The 17,237-nt window shown below is 42.2% G+C and overlaps 1 protein-coding gene across 1 annotated transcript in view; it reads left to right on the top strand.

The window, feature by feature from the left end:
- The window catches only part of PLS1 (plastin 1), a gene marked incomplete at both ends in the record, with an annotated part of 50,056 nt that overhangs the window by 3,809 nt on the left and 29,010 nt on the right, over positions 1-17,237 (top strand). Inside the window, 4 exons of the mRNA XM_080696885.1 lie at positions 3,751-3,914; positions 6,109-6,238; positions 7,992-8,124; positions 9,211-9,292. Coding sequence (XP_080553011.1) covers positions 3,751-3,914; positions 6,109-6,238; positions 7,992-8,124; positions 9,211-9,292 — 509 coding nt within the window. The remainder of the gene's footprint in view (positions 1-3,750; positions 3,915-6,108; positions 6,239-7,991; positions 8,125-9,210; positions 9,293-17,237) is intronic.

Raw genomic sequence — 17,237 nt, 5'->3', positions numbered from 1 at the left:
AACTATCTCCTAGGGTATTTAACCTAAGTCTTTGTTTCCTCAATTTTAAAGTAAGAATGCTACTAGTCACTGCCCCAGAGTTGTAAGGATTTCATGAGATAAGGTAAGCCAAAGGCTTAACAAATCATTCAGCCCAGAATGTGTGCTCATTAAATGGTACTTATTAATAATTCTTATCATATCACATTAAAATCACAGTTGTTGTAGAGACAGAGCTGGGATATGAACACCTAGGTCTGTCTCTCTTCAGATCCGTTTGTCTTTTTGTGTGTGTGTATGTTGGAGGCAGGTACTGGAGATTGAACCCAGGGTCATTCCACCTCCAACCAATACGCCCAGCCCTTTTTATTTTTTCTTTTGAGACAGGATCTTACCAGGTTTCTGAGAGTCTCAGTACATTGCTAAGGATGTCCTCAAACCTTCGATCCACCTGTCTCAACCAAGTCCCTGTGCCTTAACTCTTCTTTTTAGTGTATAGAATGATGGTTGGCAGGTAAATAACTTTCTTCGTCTTTTTATTTTTAAATATTTCCCACCACAGTGCTAGTGTAGAAATAAGCCAACAAAGTCTACTTGTATGTTTCAGGCATGTGGAAAATGTTCTGAATGGGTGGTGTATTACTATTGAGGTTTGGGTCTAAATTCAAAGTAAGCAGTGTTATTATTATAATACTAAGCGATTTGGCTTTCAAGCTGACTTTTGAGTGTATAGCAGTGTATTGGTTATTGGTGGTTCTGGTTTAGAAATATCTCATCATTTGTGTGTGTGTGTGTGTGTGTGTGTGTGTGTGTGTGTTACTGTGGATGTAATCCAGGGGCATTGTACCTCCGAGCTACACCCCAGACCTATTTTTTAGTCTTTTCTTTTTTATATTTTATTTATTATCTTTTTCTGAGTCTGGGTCATGGAACTCAGAGAAATTTGACCTCTGAGCTATACCCCCTGCCCAATTATTTTTATTCTTTATTTTGAAACCGGGTCTCACTGAGTTGCAGAGGGCGTCACTAAGTAGCAGAGGCTGTCCGCGAACCGCGATCCTCCGGTCTCAGCCTCCCAAATGCTGGGATTACAAATGTGCGCCACCATGCCTGGCTTAGTCTTTTTATTTTTGAAACAGGTTCTTCCTGAGTTGTGAAGGGCTTTGCTAAGTAGCAGAGGCTGCCCACAATCCTCTGGTCTCTGCCTCCTGAATGCTGGGATTGCAAGCATGCGCCACCACGCCTGGCTAATTTTTCATCATTTTGATCAGTATTCTAAAAACTTTCATATTAGAAAGTTTTTTCATATTAGAAGTTCTTGCCCTTCATTTAGTGACAATGATGACAGCCCTTGTACTGAGAAGAAAATGAATTAAAGAAAACGAAGCAAATATGCCTAGGTGAGCGGAGAGAGCCAGTATCAAAAGGATCCAGGCAACGAATATAACAGCCACATGCTGTGTTGCCAGATCTGGGCAGAAGTTTTGCGTTGCCTTTATCCAGAGTCACGTTCTCAAGTAATCCCAGTACCGGGGAGGCTGAGACCGGAGGATCGCGGTTCACGGCCAGCTCAGCTGGCTTCGACCTTGAGCGATCCTCCAGTCTCCGCCTCCCAAGCGCGGGGATTACAAGCGTGCGCCACCACGCCCGGCCATAAAATAATTTTTAAAACAGACCACCGGGAAACCCCATTTCTGAAAATCCAAATATAAGCATGAGATTTCTTGCACACTTAATCTCTCAAAGGCCCATCCAACATGATTCCGCGCACATAATGGCTTCATAAATACCTAATGAAGAGGCAATGAATTATTGACACATGAGTGATCTGCCACCGGCAAAACGTGGAGCCACCGTGCTGGGCGTGTATTTTCCGTGATGCATGTGCCAGACACGGAATGTGGGGCCGGAGGAGTGGTTTTGTAAATCCCATCCAGTTTTGTAAATTTCTGTCCAGTCCAAGTGGATGTTCTTTCTCCTCTGTACTGGTATATTTTTTTTGAGATATCTGAGACTTCCCAGGCTTCTTTCTTTGAAACTTAGTCATGTTCTAAAACTGTGTTTCCTGTCAAAGTGCTGTCCATACAGTATGCTTAAAATACACACAGGGGGCCTTAAATCTATGGCGATGGGCTCCATTTATTTATTTATTTATTTATTTATTTATTTATTAAATTTATTTTTATTGGTGCATTGTAATCATATATCACATTGGAATACAAGACTTGAGAGGATATACAAGCACACATCATCCAATTAGCCCTCCTCCAGCCCCCATCCCATTCCCTCCCCCTCCCTAGATCCCATGCTTGTTTGGTGATTAACTTTGATACATATGTTTATGTACCTCCTGCGTTTTAAAGAGGCTCCATCCTCCCCATTCCATACCCTCTGATTGGTCACCTTAATTGCTTCACTATAGGGCCCTTTCTATAGCCCAACCACTTCCTGTTGCCTGTTTCTTCCTAGTTATTGCTGATTAAGGTAAGCATCTGGTTTTAATTTTCTGCGATATTTCTCTGTGCATGCCGCATTGCAAATACTGATCCCACTCTTGACGGCCCCAGTTGTGGCCTGGCTACCCGGTGGACTGATCCAGACCTCGCTGGCTCAAGCAGCGGCCTTGCCTCATTCGGAGGCCCCGATTCTGGTCTCGCTGGCCCTGACACTGGCCTGACCCCTCAGCTGGCTCCAATCCCGGCCTTGGAGGGATGGGCTCCATTTAAATATAGGTGTTTGCCGGGCGTGGTGGCGCACGCTTGTAATCTTAGCTTTCCCGAGGCTGAGACCGTAGTATTGAGGTTCGCGGACAGCCTCAGCTACTTAGTGAGACCTTCTGCAACTCAGTGAGACCCTGTTTCAAAATAAAGAATAAAAAAATAGGGCAGGGGATGTAGCTCAGAGGTAGAATGTCCCTGGGCTCCATCCCCAGACCCACAAAAATAAAAAAATAAATAAATAAATATAGGTGTTGCAGCTGGGCAGGCTGACACACACCTATAATCCTAGTACTTAAGACACTGAGACAGGAGGATCATAGGTTTGCGGACAGCCTCAGCAAGTAGTGAGACTTTCACCAACCTCATGAGTCCCTGTTTCAAAACAACAACAAAATTTTTTTAAAGGCTGGAGGTGTAGTTCAGAGGTAGAATACCCCTGGGTTCAATTCTCAGTACTACAAAAATAGAAAATAGCCAGGTGTGGTGGCGCACGCTTGTAATCCCCGCACTTGGGAGGCGGAGACAGAAGGATTGTGTAGGCTCGAAGCCAGCCATGCTGGCTTAAGAGACCCTGTTTCCAAATAAAAAGTATAAAAAAAATAGGTCTGGGAGGGTAGTCCGGAGGTAGAAGGGCTTCCAGGAACCCCAGTACCACCAAAATAATAATGTTGTTGTTGATGATGATGATGATGGTGATGGTGATGATGATGGTGATGGTGATGGTGACGGTTACGGTGACGATGATGATGATGGTGATGGTGATGATGATGGTGATGGTGATGGTGATGGTGATGATGATGGTGATGATGATGGTGATGGTGATGGTGATGATAGGAAGAAGGAGAAGAAGGAGAAGGAGAAGGAGAAGGAGAAGAGGAGGAGGAGGAGGAGGAGGAGGAGGAGGAGGAGTGTTTTGATAAAATATATAGCACACCCTCCACAGTTTAGGTGCAGGCACAGGTTACGGCCACTTGTGAAGCCAATGGGCTTGCTGAGTTCAGGTCTGCAGCAGTACAAAGGATATTTGACAGCTCATGGTATGTCTTTACAGATATCGATAACAGTGGTTATGTTAGCGACTATGAGCTTCAGGACCTGTTTAAGGAAGCAAGCCTTCCTCTTCCCGGCTACAAGGTGCGCGAGATAGTGGAGAAGATTCTAGCCGTGGCAGACAACAACAAAGACGGCAAAATCAGTTTTGAAGAGTTCGTGTCCGTAAGTAATGTGATTCTCTCCTGTCCACTGGTCTTTTTCCTTCAAGCAGGATCTTACTAATGTCATGGCCGGCTCTGGGTAGATTTGTCTGCAGGGGACAGAAAAACACTGCTTTCAAACGACCATGAGGCTAACAACAGCTCTTATGTTCGAAATAATAATTTCCACCAATGATTCATAAAACAAAGGAGAATATCATTGAATGCAAATCAGGTTTAGATAATAGTCGTTCATGCCCTAGAAGAACTATGTGTGAACACACTGTTGATCGACCACTAATATAGTTAAATAAACAATTATGAAATAGAAATGATCTGGTCTGGTATTCTTTAGTTCCTTAGCAATATTTGAGCTCTCGGCAGTAAAATAATGAGCAGAAGGAGACCTGGTCCTTTCTTTTATAGAGTTTACATGTGGTGCGGAAGCAGAATCACAAGGATGGATAAAAGTTAGATGTCGGCTATGAGCAAGGCATGTGGTATATCTCCGTAACCCAGCACTGGAGAGGCCGAGACAGAAGAATTACAGATTTGTGGCCAGCGTCAGCTACTTAGTGAGACTGTTTCAAAATAAAAATAAAATAAAATAAAGCCAGACATGGTGGCACGCTAAGTGTTATAATCCCAGCATTCGGGAGGCTGAGACGGGAAGATCATGGTTCAAGGTCAGCCTCAGCTACTTAGTGAGACCCTTTGCAACTCAGTGAGACCCTGTTTCCAAATAAAGAATAAAAATAGGGCTGGGGGTGTAGCTTGGAGATAGAATGACCCTGGGTTCCACCCCAGTACCGCAAAAATAAAAAAAAAAATGACTGGGCATGTACCTCAGAGGTAGAATGTCCATGGGCTCAATCCCCAGTACCAAAAAATTAAATAAAATAGGACTGAGGTTATATAGCTCAGAGGTAGAACACTCCTGCGTTCAATCCCCAGTACCACACACACACACTCACACATGCATGCACATATGCACTTACACACACACACACACACACACACACACACACACACACACACACACGTCCTCCAAGGCCCTGCAGGCCCTGATCTCTTTTTACTTCAGCATCTACTTTCTTCTTCCTTCCCGTTTCAGCTATAACCACTGTTCAGGAAGAATGACTGGGAAGGGAGGGTCTGTAAGTCTGTCTTATTTCCTAAAATAGTTGTTTTATTTAACTGTATACATTTGGAATGTTTGGGCAGGAAAATGTCTTCATGTGTGTGTGCATGTGCGTGCGTGCGTGCGTGTGTGTTACTGGGGATTGAATACAGGGACATTCTATCCTCGAGCTAATCCCCCAGCTCTATTTTATTTTTATTTTGAAACAGGGTCTCACTAGTTTGATGAGTGTCACTCACTACTTGCTGAGGCTGGCCTTCACCTGCGATCTTCCTGCCTCAACCTGCTAAGTACCGGGATTACAGGTGCTCACCATTGTGTCCAGCTCCACTAAGGCATTTAAAAAATCATTATGAGGCCCCTTTGTCTTCCAAGAAGATGGAAAGTCCTGGAGAGCATTATGTTAAGTGAGATTAGCCAAGCACAGAAAGAGAAGGTACATATGTTCCCTCTAATATGCCCAAACTAGGGAACCTAGAGGATACCAGTGGGACTCCAGGTAATGGAAGGGAAATACCAGCAAAGCTTGAATGGAAAGATAGGGGAGGAGGAAGACTGAACTTGATTAATGAGGGTCTACATCTGAATATGTGTAAAATTATGAATATGGCATGGTTACCCTGGACAGTCATTGGTGGGAGGGGGGAAGGGAAAACAGGGGCGGGGGGGGAGAGGGCACCAAGTATAGTTTAAATGTATACCATTTATGTTCAATAAAAAATTAAAAAAAGAAAAAGAAATACATAAATAAATAAAAAATCATTATGAGGTAGTTAGTTTTTTCTTAGGCTTTTAGTATAAAACATCATGGCATGTCAGGGAGAATAATTTTAGAGTGTTTCATTTAAGGTTAGCCCTGACTTGTCCCAGCAGTGGGTACAAGCATTTGTCCATTTGGTGTTACTGGAAAAATGACACAGCATTGTCTGTGGACCCATTAAACATCACATATGGGAACACTTGATTCATATTTATTTTGGTATCATTTTCAACCTGTTCTCAATTTTAAAAGAACCTTCACGTCACCCGATTTTTCTGATTATCCGATTAAGTTTCAGCTTGACTTCTATTCTAGCTAATGCAAGAATTGAAAAGCAAAGATATCAGCCAAACATTCCGGAAAATAATTAACAAGAGGGAAGGGATCACTGCTATCGGAGGAACATCGTCCATTTCCAGTGAGGGTACCCAGCACTCTTATTCAGGTAACCTACCGCTCCAAATTCCATCTTTTAGTCAGCGATTCCTTCACTAAAGCGGCTCATGTCATTCAATCTGAGATGCCTTTTGTGGAGTGTGTGTGTGTGTGTGTGTGTGTGTGTGTGTGTGTGTGTCTGAGATGCCTTTTGTGGAGTGTGTGTGTGTGTGTGTGTGTGTGTGTGTCTGAGATGCCTTTTGTGGAGTGTGTGTGTGTGTGTGTGTGTGTGTGTGTAGATATATACAGAGCAGAAATATTGATACTTGTGTGGTTTTTGTTGTAGTACAGGGGATGGAACCCAGGAACATTGTACCTCTGAGCTGCATCCCCAGCCCTATTTTTTATTTATTTTAAAACAGGGTCTCACCAAGTTGCAGAAGGCCTCTCTAAGTACCTGAGGCTGGTCACGAACTGTGATCCTCCTGTCTCACCCTCCCAAATGCTGGGATTACAAGCGCACACCATCATGCCCGGCTGATAATTGTGTTTTTTACTGACTGTGTGTATGGTGGTTTAAGTTTTGGGGGGGTAACTGCCAAGTATGCTCTTAAGAAAATTATTTAATTCTAGGCATTGCCGGCTTACTATACTCTGATGTAACTCGGAATGAATGACTTTGAGGGTCTATATTGTTATGCTATTTTATATAATAAGTTTTATATTATTACATCATAATAACAAAGGTGTAGGGCATGTTTGTTTCCAGCTCCTTCCTATTTCCCCCGCTGACTAACTCAACAACATTTTCTGCCTAAAGATCAGTGTACGCATACTAGCAGCTCTGTTGAGAAGCTGATGATGAAGATGGCTAAGGGTAGTGCTGGTATCTAGACTTGTAACAGTTTTCTCATAGTGAATATTTCACGAAATGATGCTCTTTTATTTGAATAACTCTGTGTGTGTGAATATGTGTGTGTGTGTGTGTGCATGCGTGTGTGTGCATGTGTGTGTGGGACTGGGGATCCAACCCAGTGGCTCATGCATGTTAAAAAAAATAGCTCTACCACTGAGCTACATCCTCAGCGCTGAATAACTCTTGATTGAATTCGGTATTTCTTCTGAAATCCAAATATCGCAGATCTCTAAATTGTCTTGGGGGTGGAATTTATTACCGTGGATCCTTATGGATTTTTTTTCATATTTACCCCCCTATTTAAATTTCTATCTATCTTTCCATCTATTTACTTATGTTTTTATATACTTGACTTCTTATGGTTTGCTTCTGATACATTAGATTTTGGAAGCAGTGTACATTTGGGAGGCTTTTAGAGGCAACCCAAATATTAATTGTGCTAATTTAAGATGTAGATTTTAGCCAGGCATGGTGGCCCACACCTGTAATCCCAGTACCTGGGAGGATGAGGCAGGAGGATTTCAGGTTCAAGGCCAGCCTCAGCAACTCAGCGAGGCCCTCAGCAACTTAGCAAGACCCTCTTTCAAAAAAAAACAAAACAACAAAAAACAAAAAACAAAAATAGGGCTGGGGATGTAGCTCAGAGGTAGAACGCCCCTGGGTTCAATCCCTAGTACCACATACACACACTACACAAAAAGATAAATATCTTTCTTCTTTTCCTCTCCTAATACATTGGATGAAGTGGAATGAATTCCCCCTTCCCTCTTTCTTCAACCCTTTAGTGTTGCAGTAGAGTTTTACTAATAGTCATTTATCCTCTTTAAGCAGATGCTACAAAGTGTGTTTCCATTGTGTGATGAATGTTGTGAAATAAGGTTTGCCTACTGAGATCTTCTGTTTTCAGAGGAAGAGAAAGTGGCTTTTGTTAACTGGATCAACAAAACCCTGGAGACTGACCCCGACTGCAGGCATCTTCTACCCATGAACCCCAACGACGACAGTCTCTTCAAGTGTCTGGCGGATGGCATCCTGCTCTGGTGAGTTGAGGTCTGCCGTACCGGGAGCTGCATTCTTCCTGTTCCCACTGAAGGACATCCCGACGAAGCTTCCATTCAGCAAACCCATTTTCTTTTGGAATTAACAGCTACTTAGGTCTTGAAAGATTAAAAAATTAAGTACTCTATGTTGTCGAAATTTTTTTTCCCTCATACAATCCCTTATTTTTCTGGGCCCTTGTAGTCTATTACCATTAATAATGCCAGGAAAGTTTTGAGTTAGTCCTTGGATGCATTTAAAAATGGTTACATGGTCTCTTTTGTTCTTCTATTAGTAAGGGGGCATTGACTATTGACTGGGACAGGAACAGGAGGAAATGGGACAGAAAGACACACTTCAGTTGTATCTAAGGAAAATAATGTTTTAAATCAGCTGGGCCCTTTGTATTCTGTGAACTTTCTTCCTTCCTTCTTTCCTTTTTTTTTTTTTTTTACAGTACTGAGGATGGAACCCAGGGGCATTCTGCCTCTAAGCAATACCCCCAGCTCTATTTTTTATTCTTTATTTTTGAAACAGGATCTCACCAAGTTGCAGAGGGCCTCACTAAGTACCCGAGGCTGGCCATGGATCTGTGATCCTCCTGTCTTAGCCTCCCAAGTACTGGGATTACAAGTGTGGGCCACCACACCTGGCTTATTTTTTCCTTTAAACTGTCTGAGGTATTAAATTCTTAGACACTAAGTCTCTGGCTTCTTATCTTTCTGTAACATATTTTTAACAGTGTTGATACTGCTTCATGGAATTTGGCCTTTGAAGAATTTATTTATATTTTGGGCTGGTAAAGGTTAATGGTCATTAAGTAAAATAGAAAGAAGTCACATAAAAAAATGCAAGATGGTTAAAATAATTAGGTGTAAATGCTAAGATTGCTACAATGAGTGATAGATTTGTTTTAGGATAATAAGGAATTTTTTTAGGTTTTAAAAATTGACTTAAGTTTATAGTTTAACAGTTTCAAGAAATTTCTTATTACTTAAAAATTTTTAACTATTTAGGTTGTATTCAAGAATAAGCTAAAAACATTTCTGAGAATTTTGATAGAAATGATTTCCCCCCCTTTATTTTAGCAAAATGATCAACTTATCGGAACCAGATACAATTGATGAAAGAGCCATTAATAAGAAAAAGCTCACTCCTTTTACCATTTCTGTAAGTATTTGCCCTTTGACAGTAAATGTTATGTTACTAAATATAAAGCTTTTATTCATGGATATTTGGACGAATGGAAAGCCTTTGATTTAATGTAATTCTGTTTTCTTATAAAAACTTGGTTTTTTATTAAACTCTGCTTCATTTTCTAATGAATGAAATTATGATTCTAATGACCTTTTATAAACTTCCCTAAGTTAATAGTGTTCAGCTTATATTATTGTGATTGTCGAGTTATTTTATTAATGCTTACTTATTTGATACTGGTGTTGAAAACTTTTTAAAGAAGTGGTGCAGTGCTGGAGATCAAACCTGGGACCTCGTGCATGCTGGGCAAGCACATTAGCACTGAGTTAACCCAGCCCTGATGCTAGTGTTCTAATTAGTTGGTTGAAGAAAGAACTCTGTACTGTTTTATCATTTCACAAACTTTCCCCCTTTTTATACTAGTTTCTTCTGTAGTCAGCTTCTCCATATAGATCTTGTCAAAATTCAGGAATCTGTACTTACCATACGCTTCCACTCCAAACCTCTACACAAATGAGTAGATATTTAAGGATTACTTACTCGGTGCCCATCATTATTCTAAACATACTATTTGTTTTTTTTGTTTGTTTGTTTGTTTTTTTTGGTGGTACTGGGGTTCCTGGAAGCCCTTCTACCTCCGGGCTACACTCCCAGACCTATTTTTTATACTTTTTTATTTGGAAACAGGGTCTCATAAGCCAGCGCGCGCAGCTGGCTTCGAACCTGCGCGATCCTCCTGTCTCTGCCTCTCAAGCGCGGGGATTACAAGCGTGCGCCACCACGCCCGGCTAAACATACTATTTGGATTAACTACTTGGCTGCTCCCAGAAACTTTACAATAAGGTATATACAATTACTTTATAAATGAGGACACTGAGTCACTGACAGGTCAAACACTGGCAGAATCAGGATATAAGCCTTTCTTTTTCTCTCGTGTGTGTGTGTGTGTGTGTGTGTGTGTGTGTGTGTGTGTGTTACTGGGGCTTGAACCCAGAACCCAGGGTATTCTGCTTCCCAGCTCTACCCCCAGCCCTTTTTACTTTTTGTTTGGAAATCGGGTCTCACTAGGTTGCTAAGAGTCTCATTAAATGGCTGAAGCTGTTCTTGAACCTGTGATCCTCCTGTCTCAGCCTCCCAAGTACTGGGATTATAGGTGTGGTTTGGCTTACTCTTAATATGTGTAATGCAGTGCATTAAAGAAAACAAAAGGAAATCATTCTGTAAATATTTTGCAGTAGCTACAGAATGGAGCTGAGGATCTGTTCCAGTTAGCATTCTTGTAGCTGTAATCTAAAAGACTGACCAAGTAACTTAGAAAAAAGATTTATTTTCTTAAGGTTTTGGGTTCAGTCCATGTGAGGCCAGAGACCACGGATCTCAGGGCATGGTGGCAGGAGGCAGAGAAAAGAAGAACACATGGGCTGCCCCTCACATCATGGAGGCCGGAAGCAAGAGAGAGCAGGGCGAGGAGGAGCCATATATATAATCCCCAAGGCCTCACACCCCGGGAACCACCTCCAGCCACACCCTGCTGCCCTGGGTCACCACCCAGATAAATCCTTTACATAAATTTATCTACTGCTAGGATGACAGTCCTCAAGACTCAATTACATCAGCTCCAAGCATTAACAAATGAGTTATTCAGGGCAGAGTTTATGTCTAACTATAACAGGGGCCAAGTGTTAGATGGTTTTATTTTTAGAGGTAGCCTTCTTCCGGAACTAACCTCACAATGCTTGGGAAAGGGTACTAATGTAGAATAAGAGAAGGCTAAGAGTTTTGATGAGAGACAAAGTGTTACTGCAGATATTAAATCTGTCCATTTTGTTTAGGATTTTAGAGTGCAGGGAAAAATAGGTCTGCTAGAAAGCTAATTTTGTAAGAAACATTATCCCAAAAAAGCTTTAATTTGTGTGTCAAAGATAGTAAGACTGTGGCTGGGCGTGGTGGCGCACGCCTGTAATCCCCGCGACTGGGAGGCTGAGACAGGAGGATCGCACAGGTTCGAAGCCAGCCTCAGCTACTTAGTGAGGCTCTCAGCAACTTAGTGAGACTCTGTTTCCAAATAAAATATAAAATAGGTCTGGGAGTGTAGCCAGGAGGTAGGAACGCCCCTGGGTTCCACCCCCAGTACCATACACACACACACACACACACACACACACACACACACACACACACAGATAGTAAGACTGTGGTAATATTGTTTTTCACCTTATGGTGATATGTTTATGTGCTATCATGATTTTGAAAGAAGAAAAAGATAAAAGGGTGAGAATGAGATACAATAGTTGGGACAGATCAGGTAGAGGAGGGCTGCGGATTATCTGGAGACTTCCTCATCTTTTTTCTTTTACCTACTCTGCTGCTGCTGGACCACTTTCTTGTACTTGTTTATCATCATTAAGATAAATTAACTGTATGAAAAAGACTCTGCAAAACAGATGTTGTTCATTGCAGGACGTAAAAGTCAGGAAACCAACATGACACTAGTTATGGGAAATGGAATCTATTCATTGCCGAATGTAAAGAAAACCCAGTGTACTGAACATATTCCCATGCGTACAAAGGACATATGTTTGTACTTTCTAGCTACATATGTGTACAAGCATACACACCTACCTATATTTGATCTTTTTTTTGTGTGTGTGTGGGTCTGGGGATGGAACCGTGGGGCATTTGACCTCCAAGCTATACCCCGTGCCCTACTTTTTATTCTTTATTTTGAAACCAGGTCTCACTGAGTTGCAGAGGGCCTCACTAAGTAGCTGAGGCTGTCTGCGAACCACGATCCTCCAGTCTCAGCCTCCCAAATGCTGGGATTAGAAGCGTGCGCCACCACGCCGGCCCTATATTTTATCTTAATGTTGTCTTACATACAGTTACAATTTAGTTAGGAAAAACACCATAAATCTCATTTAGACATTCCTGATGGAGTAGAAGTGATGATGTGTAAAATAAGAACAAAATCTGAATAACAAATCATGTGTTTATTCTTACTGACCCAAAAAGTGTATAGCACAGCCTTCTAAAAATCATTAATAAAACTGTACTCACCTGGAATTGAAACTTTAGGGTCTGTAAAACTTTGCAAAGTGGTATAAAGTAAAAGCAGTGAAACCTACAGCACAGTTTTGAGGCTCTCAGTAAAGGGATTGTTAGTTAATCAAGATAGAAGGAGTGTAAGAAGCTATTTAAAACCATAGTGGGAAATTTTCAACCGAGTAAAAAGGGCTCGCTCCTTCCTTCCTTCCCTCTTCCTTCCTTCCTTCCTTCCTTCCTTCCTTCCTTCCTTCCTTCCCTCTTCCTTCCTTCCTTCCTTCCTTCATTCTTTCCTTCCTTCCTTCCTTCTTTCCTTTCTTTCTTCCTACCTTCCTTCTCTTTCTTTCTTTCTTTCTTTCTTTCTTTCTTTCTTTCTTTCTTTCTCTTTGTACTGAGGATTGAACCCAGGGGCATTCTCCCTCCGAGGTACACCCCGTGCCCTTTTTATATATATATATATTTTTGTGTTATAAATAGGATCTTGCTAGGTTGTTGGGAGTCTTGCTTTGTGGGGGTGTAGGGGACACAAATGAATTTAGGATATAAACTATCAATTGATGTTTTCCTTTGAAGGGCTAATGGGTCTTTTAGGTAGTACATGTACCCTAGACTTAAGACTCCTAGAAGAATAAAATCTTGCTAATGAAGACAGGATTAGTAGGTTTATGCCAGTAAAGCCAGGAGGAACTGTACACCAACCATATTAGCGTGGACGGCCCCAGCCTGGTTTTGCTTGTCAGTGTGCAGGCGGGGAAGAGTGGTAGAAAGTTTGGTTTCTCCTAGTTATTACAGTGACTTTAGTGAAGTCACATCATCACATCTTTTGGACACAGTTCCATGCTGTCGGTAACTATGAATGGGGTCATCACAAGGTTAGTACTATTATTGGAATCATTTTTAGTCCAGTTTCCCAGTCTTGCTGATGCATTCTGGGGACTCCCAAGCGGAGCAAATATCCTTTAAGCTCTGGGAAGAAAAGATAGAAACATCTTAGTGGTCAAGCCTAAATTTGCAGAAGCTCTCTCTTGATAGTTGTATTGATTTAAGGTAACTTAGAAGCATCTGACGTGGTTAAGAATATCCTCAGAGCCCTGGCACAGTGGCCACATGCCTGTAATCCCAACTGCTTGGAAGGCTGAGGCAGGAGGATTACAAATTGGGGACCAGTGTGGGCAACTTAGTAAGACCCTGTCTCTAAATAAAAATAAAAAGGGCCGGTGGTATTGCTCAGTGGTAGAGCATTCCCAGTACTGCCAAAAAACAAAAACAAAAATTTTAAAAAGTCTTCTAAGCTTCCTAAAATTTTGCCATTTACTGATAATATCTTAATGTTTTCATATTTATAATGCTGATGTGTGATTATAAATCACACATATTTATAATGCTTAGGTGATTATAAAACCACTGAAGGATTTTCTGTTCCTGCTGTTTGCAGGAGAATTGCATTTCAAAGAACACTGTGTACCACAAAAATAATTTCATTCCAAATGCGGAATTTAATCACTCCTGACTGATCCCCAAGAGACAGAGCCATTCACTTGGCGCCTAGCAAGAGAAATTACTTTAGCATACCGCAAGAGAAAGCCGCCGACATATTCACTGTGCTTGAAAAGCTGTGTGCCTAGCTGCTGCTCTTACAACACATTAAATAGTTGGCCTTGAGCCGGGTGGCACGCCCTTGTAATCCTAGCATTTGGGAGGCTGAGACAGAAGGATCGGGGTTCGTGGACAGCGAGAATTGGTTGCAAAGTGCAACTTTGCAACTCAGTGAGACCCTGCTTCAAAATAAAGGATAAAATATAGGGCTGGGGATGTAGCTCAGAGGTAGAATGCCCCTGGGTTCCATCCCCAATAACACCAAAAAAAAAAAAAAAAAGTTGGCTGTGGTGACCGCTGGGACTAGCAGCAGAGCCCACTGATGCAGAGGAGGCCTCTGGAGACCGCGGGTCACCTGACTCTGCCTTGTGTAGCCAGGTGTGTCTCAGATCTTTTAGAATGTTGTGAGCTGGGCTTAGAAGATCCTGTGTTCCAAATAAAAAAATGTAAAAAGATAAGTCTGGGAGTGTAACCCGGAGGTAGAAGGGCTTCCAGAAACCCCAGTACCACCCTCCCCCCAAAATAGAATGTTGTGGAATTGAACGCTTGTTGCATGTTATTTTTAAAAGCAGTGCTTTAGCCAGGCGTGGTGGCGCAGGCTTGTAATCCCCGCGCTTGGGAGGCGGAGACAGGAGGATCGCGCTGGTTAGGAGCCAGCCTCTCTGGCTTAAAAGACTCTGTTTCCACATAAAAATGTTAAAAAAAAAATAGGTCTGGGAGTGTAGCCTGTGGGAGTGTATACCGGAGGTAGAAGGGCTTCCAGGAAACCCAGTACCACCAAAAATAAAAAAATAAAAAAATAAAAGCAGTGCTTTTCTAAATGGAGACTTTCTGGAAGCCAAGGTCATTCACCCAATGCTGATAAGCTGCTGGCACTGAAATTTCTAAGGGAATTTACCACTAAAATATATTTGAATAATTACATATTTTATAAATGTGTCAACATTTCTTTCTTCTTGGGTAATATTCAACTTACTATACAAGTCGACGGAAGGGAGTGAAAAATTTTTGTATGAGGAGATGATTTAGGGAAAGAGATAGTATTTTGTTTTCTTGTACCGGGGATTCAACCCAGGGCCCTTCTACCCCTGAGCCGCTTTCCCAGCCCTTTTTATTTTTTATGTGGAAACAGGGTCTCACCAAGTTGCTGAGGCTGGTTGTGAACCTGCGATCCTCCTGTCCCAGCCTTCCGAGCACTGGATTACAGGCGAGTGCCACCATGCCTGGATAAGAGATAGCATTTGACTTGAGGAATGATCACATGGCTTGAGGAAAGAAGGGCATGATAAGCTAATGCAAAAGGCTTTATATCAAAAAAGAATCTTTGCTAGAGAGCCAGGCGTGGCGGTGCACACTGACAATCCCGGTCCTTGGGAGGCTGAGACAGGAGGATCACAAGTCTGTGGCCGGCCTCAGAGACTTAGTGTGGCCCTCTACATCTTAGTGAAACCCTCTTTCCAAATAAAATAGAGTTGGGGGTGTAGCTCGGAGTTAGAATGACCCTAGGGTCAACCCCTAGTACTGCATGCAAAAACAAAAAGAAAAGAAAAGAAAAGAAAAGAAAAGAAAGAAAAAGAAAGAAAAGAAAGAAAGAAAGAAAGAATAATTAAGATAAATCTTCCCCCAAACATAAAACACTTATGTGAAATCCTGGAAGATGAGCTGGGGTCAAGTCTGAAGGTTTTTCATTGCCCCATAAGCACTGGAACATGACTCTTCTCTTCCCTCTTACTTATTCATCCATTTATTCAATACATCTTTGTTGAGCTTATAACATGAGCTTAATGACTGGAAAACAGTCCCCAACAGATCAAAGCTCCTGCTGCTAGAGAGTTCATACTCTTAACTGGGGGAGGTGTAATAAGAAACAAGCATAGAACAAGCATAGAATACGTCAGATACGAGTCACTTAAGGAGTAACGACCTCCCGTTGGGATCATGGTGATGCTGTTTTATAACGGACGGTCAGAGAAGACTTTGCAGATTAGGTGCATCAAAGCAGAGTTTTAAAGCAACTGTGTAGCCAGGCATGGCGGTGCATGGGTGTAACCCCAGGACTTGAGAGGCTGAGAGAGGAGGATTACAGGTTCCAGACCAGCCTCAGCAACCTAGTGAGACCCTGTTTCCAAACAAAAAATAAAGAGGGCTTGAGGTATAGCTCAGAGGTAGAATGCCCTTGGGGTTCAATCCCCATGTAACACACACGTGTGTGCACACACATACGCACAACCGTATATATTTGGAGGAAGCCCATTCTGGGCTGAGAAAACAGCAAGTTCAAATGCCCTGTATAGCTGGAACAGAATAGTGAAAGACTGGTAGACAAGGAACATCTGGAGAGTTTCAAAGCTGGGGAACAGCTGGGCGTGGTGGCGAACACCTGTAATCCCAGTACTTGGGAGACTGAGACAGGAGGGGTCCCAGGTTTGAGGCCAGCCTCAGCAACTTGGCGAGACCCTTTCTTACAATATAAAAGGGCTGAGGGTGTGGTTCAGAGGTAGAATGCCCTAGCACCAAAACAAAACAAAAAACACCTGGGAACACCAGCTTTTTATTTTACTAGATCACTGAGTATTTTAGAGGATGTGTTGTAGAGAGTAAGTCTGAGGATGGTCATTAGAGAGTTCAGAAGTTATTGAAACCATTTTCAGGGGTCTTTAGAATGTGGGATTGACCAACACTAGTGATTGGATGTGGGAGACAAGGAAGAGCCTGGATTCTGCCCAGGTGTCTGGCTTAGGTAGAAAGGAGGTGAGAATGAAGGTTGGTCCTGTTGACCAAGTCAGTAAGGAAGAGCTGACTTTCCAGGGATGAGAGGAAGACTGGAAACAGGGTGAGGAATTTTCTTACTCTGTCTTGTTGCACTTGAGGTCAGGTAGAACTTCCAGGTGGGTAGAACCAAGTGTGTACACACAGAGGGCTTAGAGTGGGGGCTCTGAGCGGCACCAGGCTGGAGATAAAGATTTTAAAATCAGTAACCAGGCGCAGTGGTGCACACATAGAATCCTAGTACTTGGGAAGCTGAGACGGGAAGATCACAGGTTTATGGCCAGCCTCAGCAACTTAGTGACACCCTTCGCAACATAGACCCTGTTTGAAAATAAGAAATAAAAGAGGGAAGGAGGTATAGCTTGGAGGTAGAATACCTTTGGGTTCAATCCTTAGTACCACACCAAAGAGAGAGGGGCGGGGGAGAGAACATTGCTATATGCAGAAGATAGTTAAAACCACATTATTTTTTTTTAAATAGGTGTAATTTTGCCGGGTGTGGTAATCTTGT

This window comes from Muscardinus avellanarius (genome assembly GCF_963383645.1).
Source record: "Muscardinus avellanarius genome assembly, chromosome: 5".
Lineage (NCBI taxonomy): Eukaryota > Metazoa > Chordata > Mammalia > Rodentia > Gliridae > Muscardinus > Muscardinus avellanarius.
This window is presented reverse-complemented; position numbering and strand designations above follow the sequence as displayed.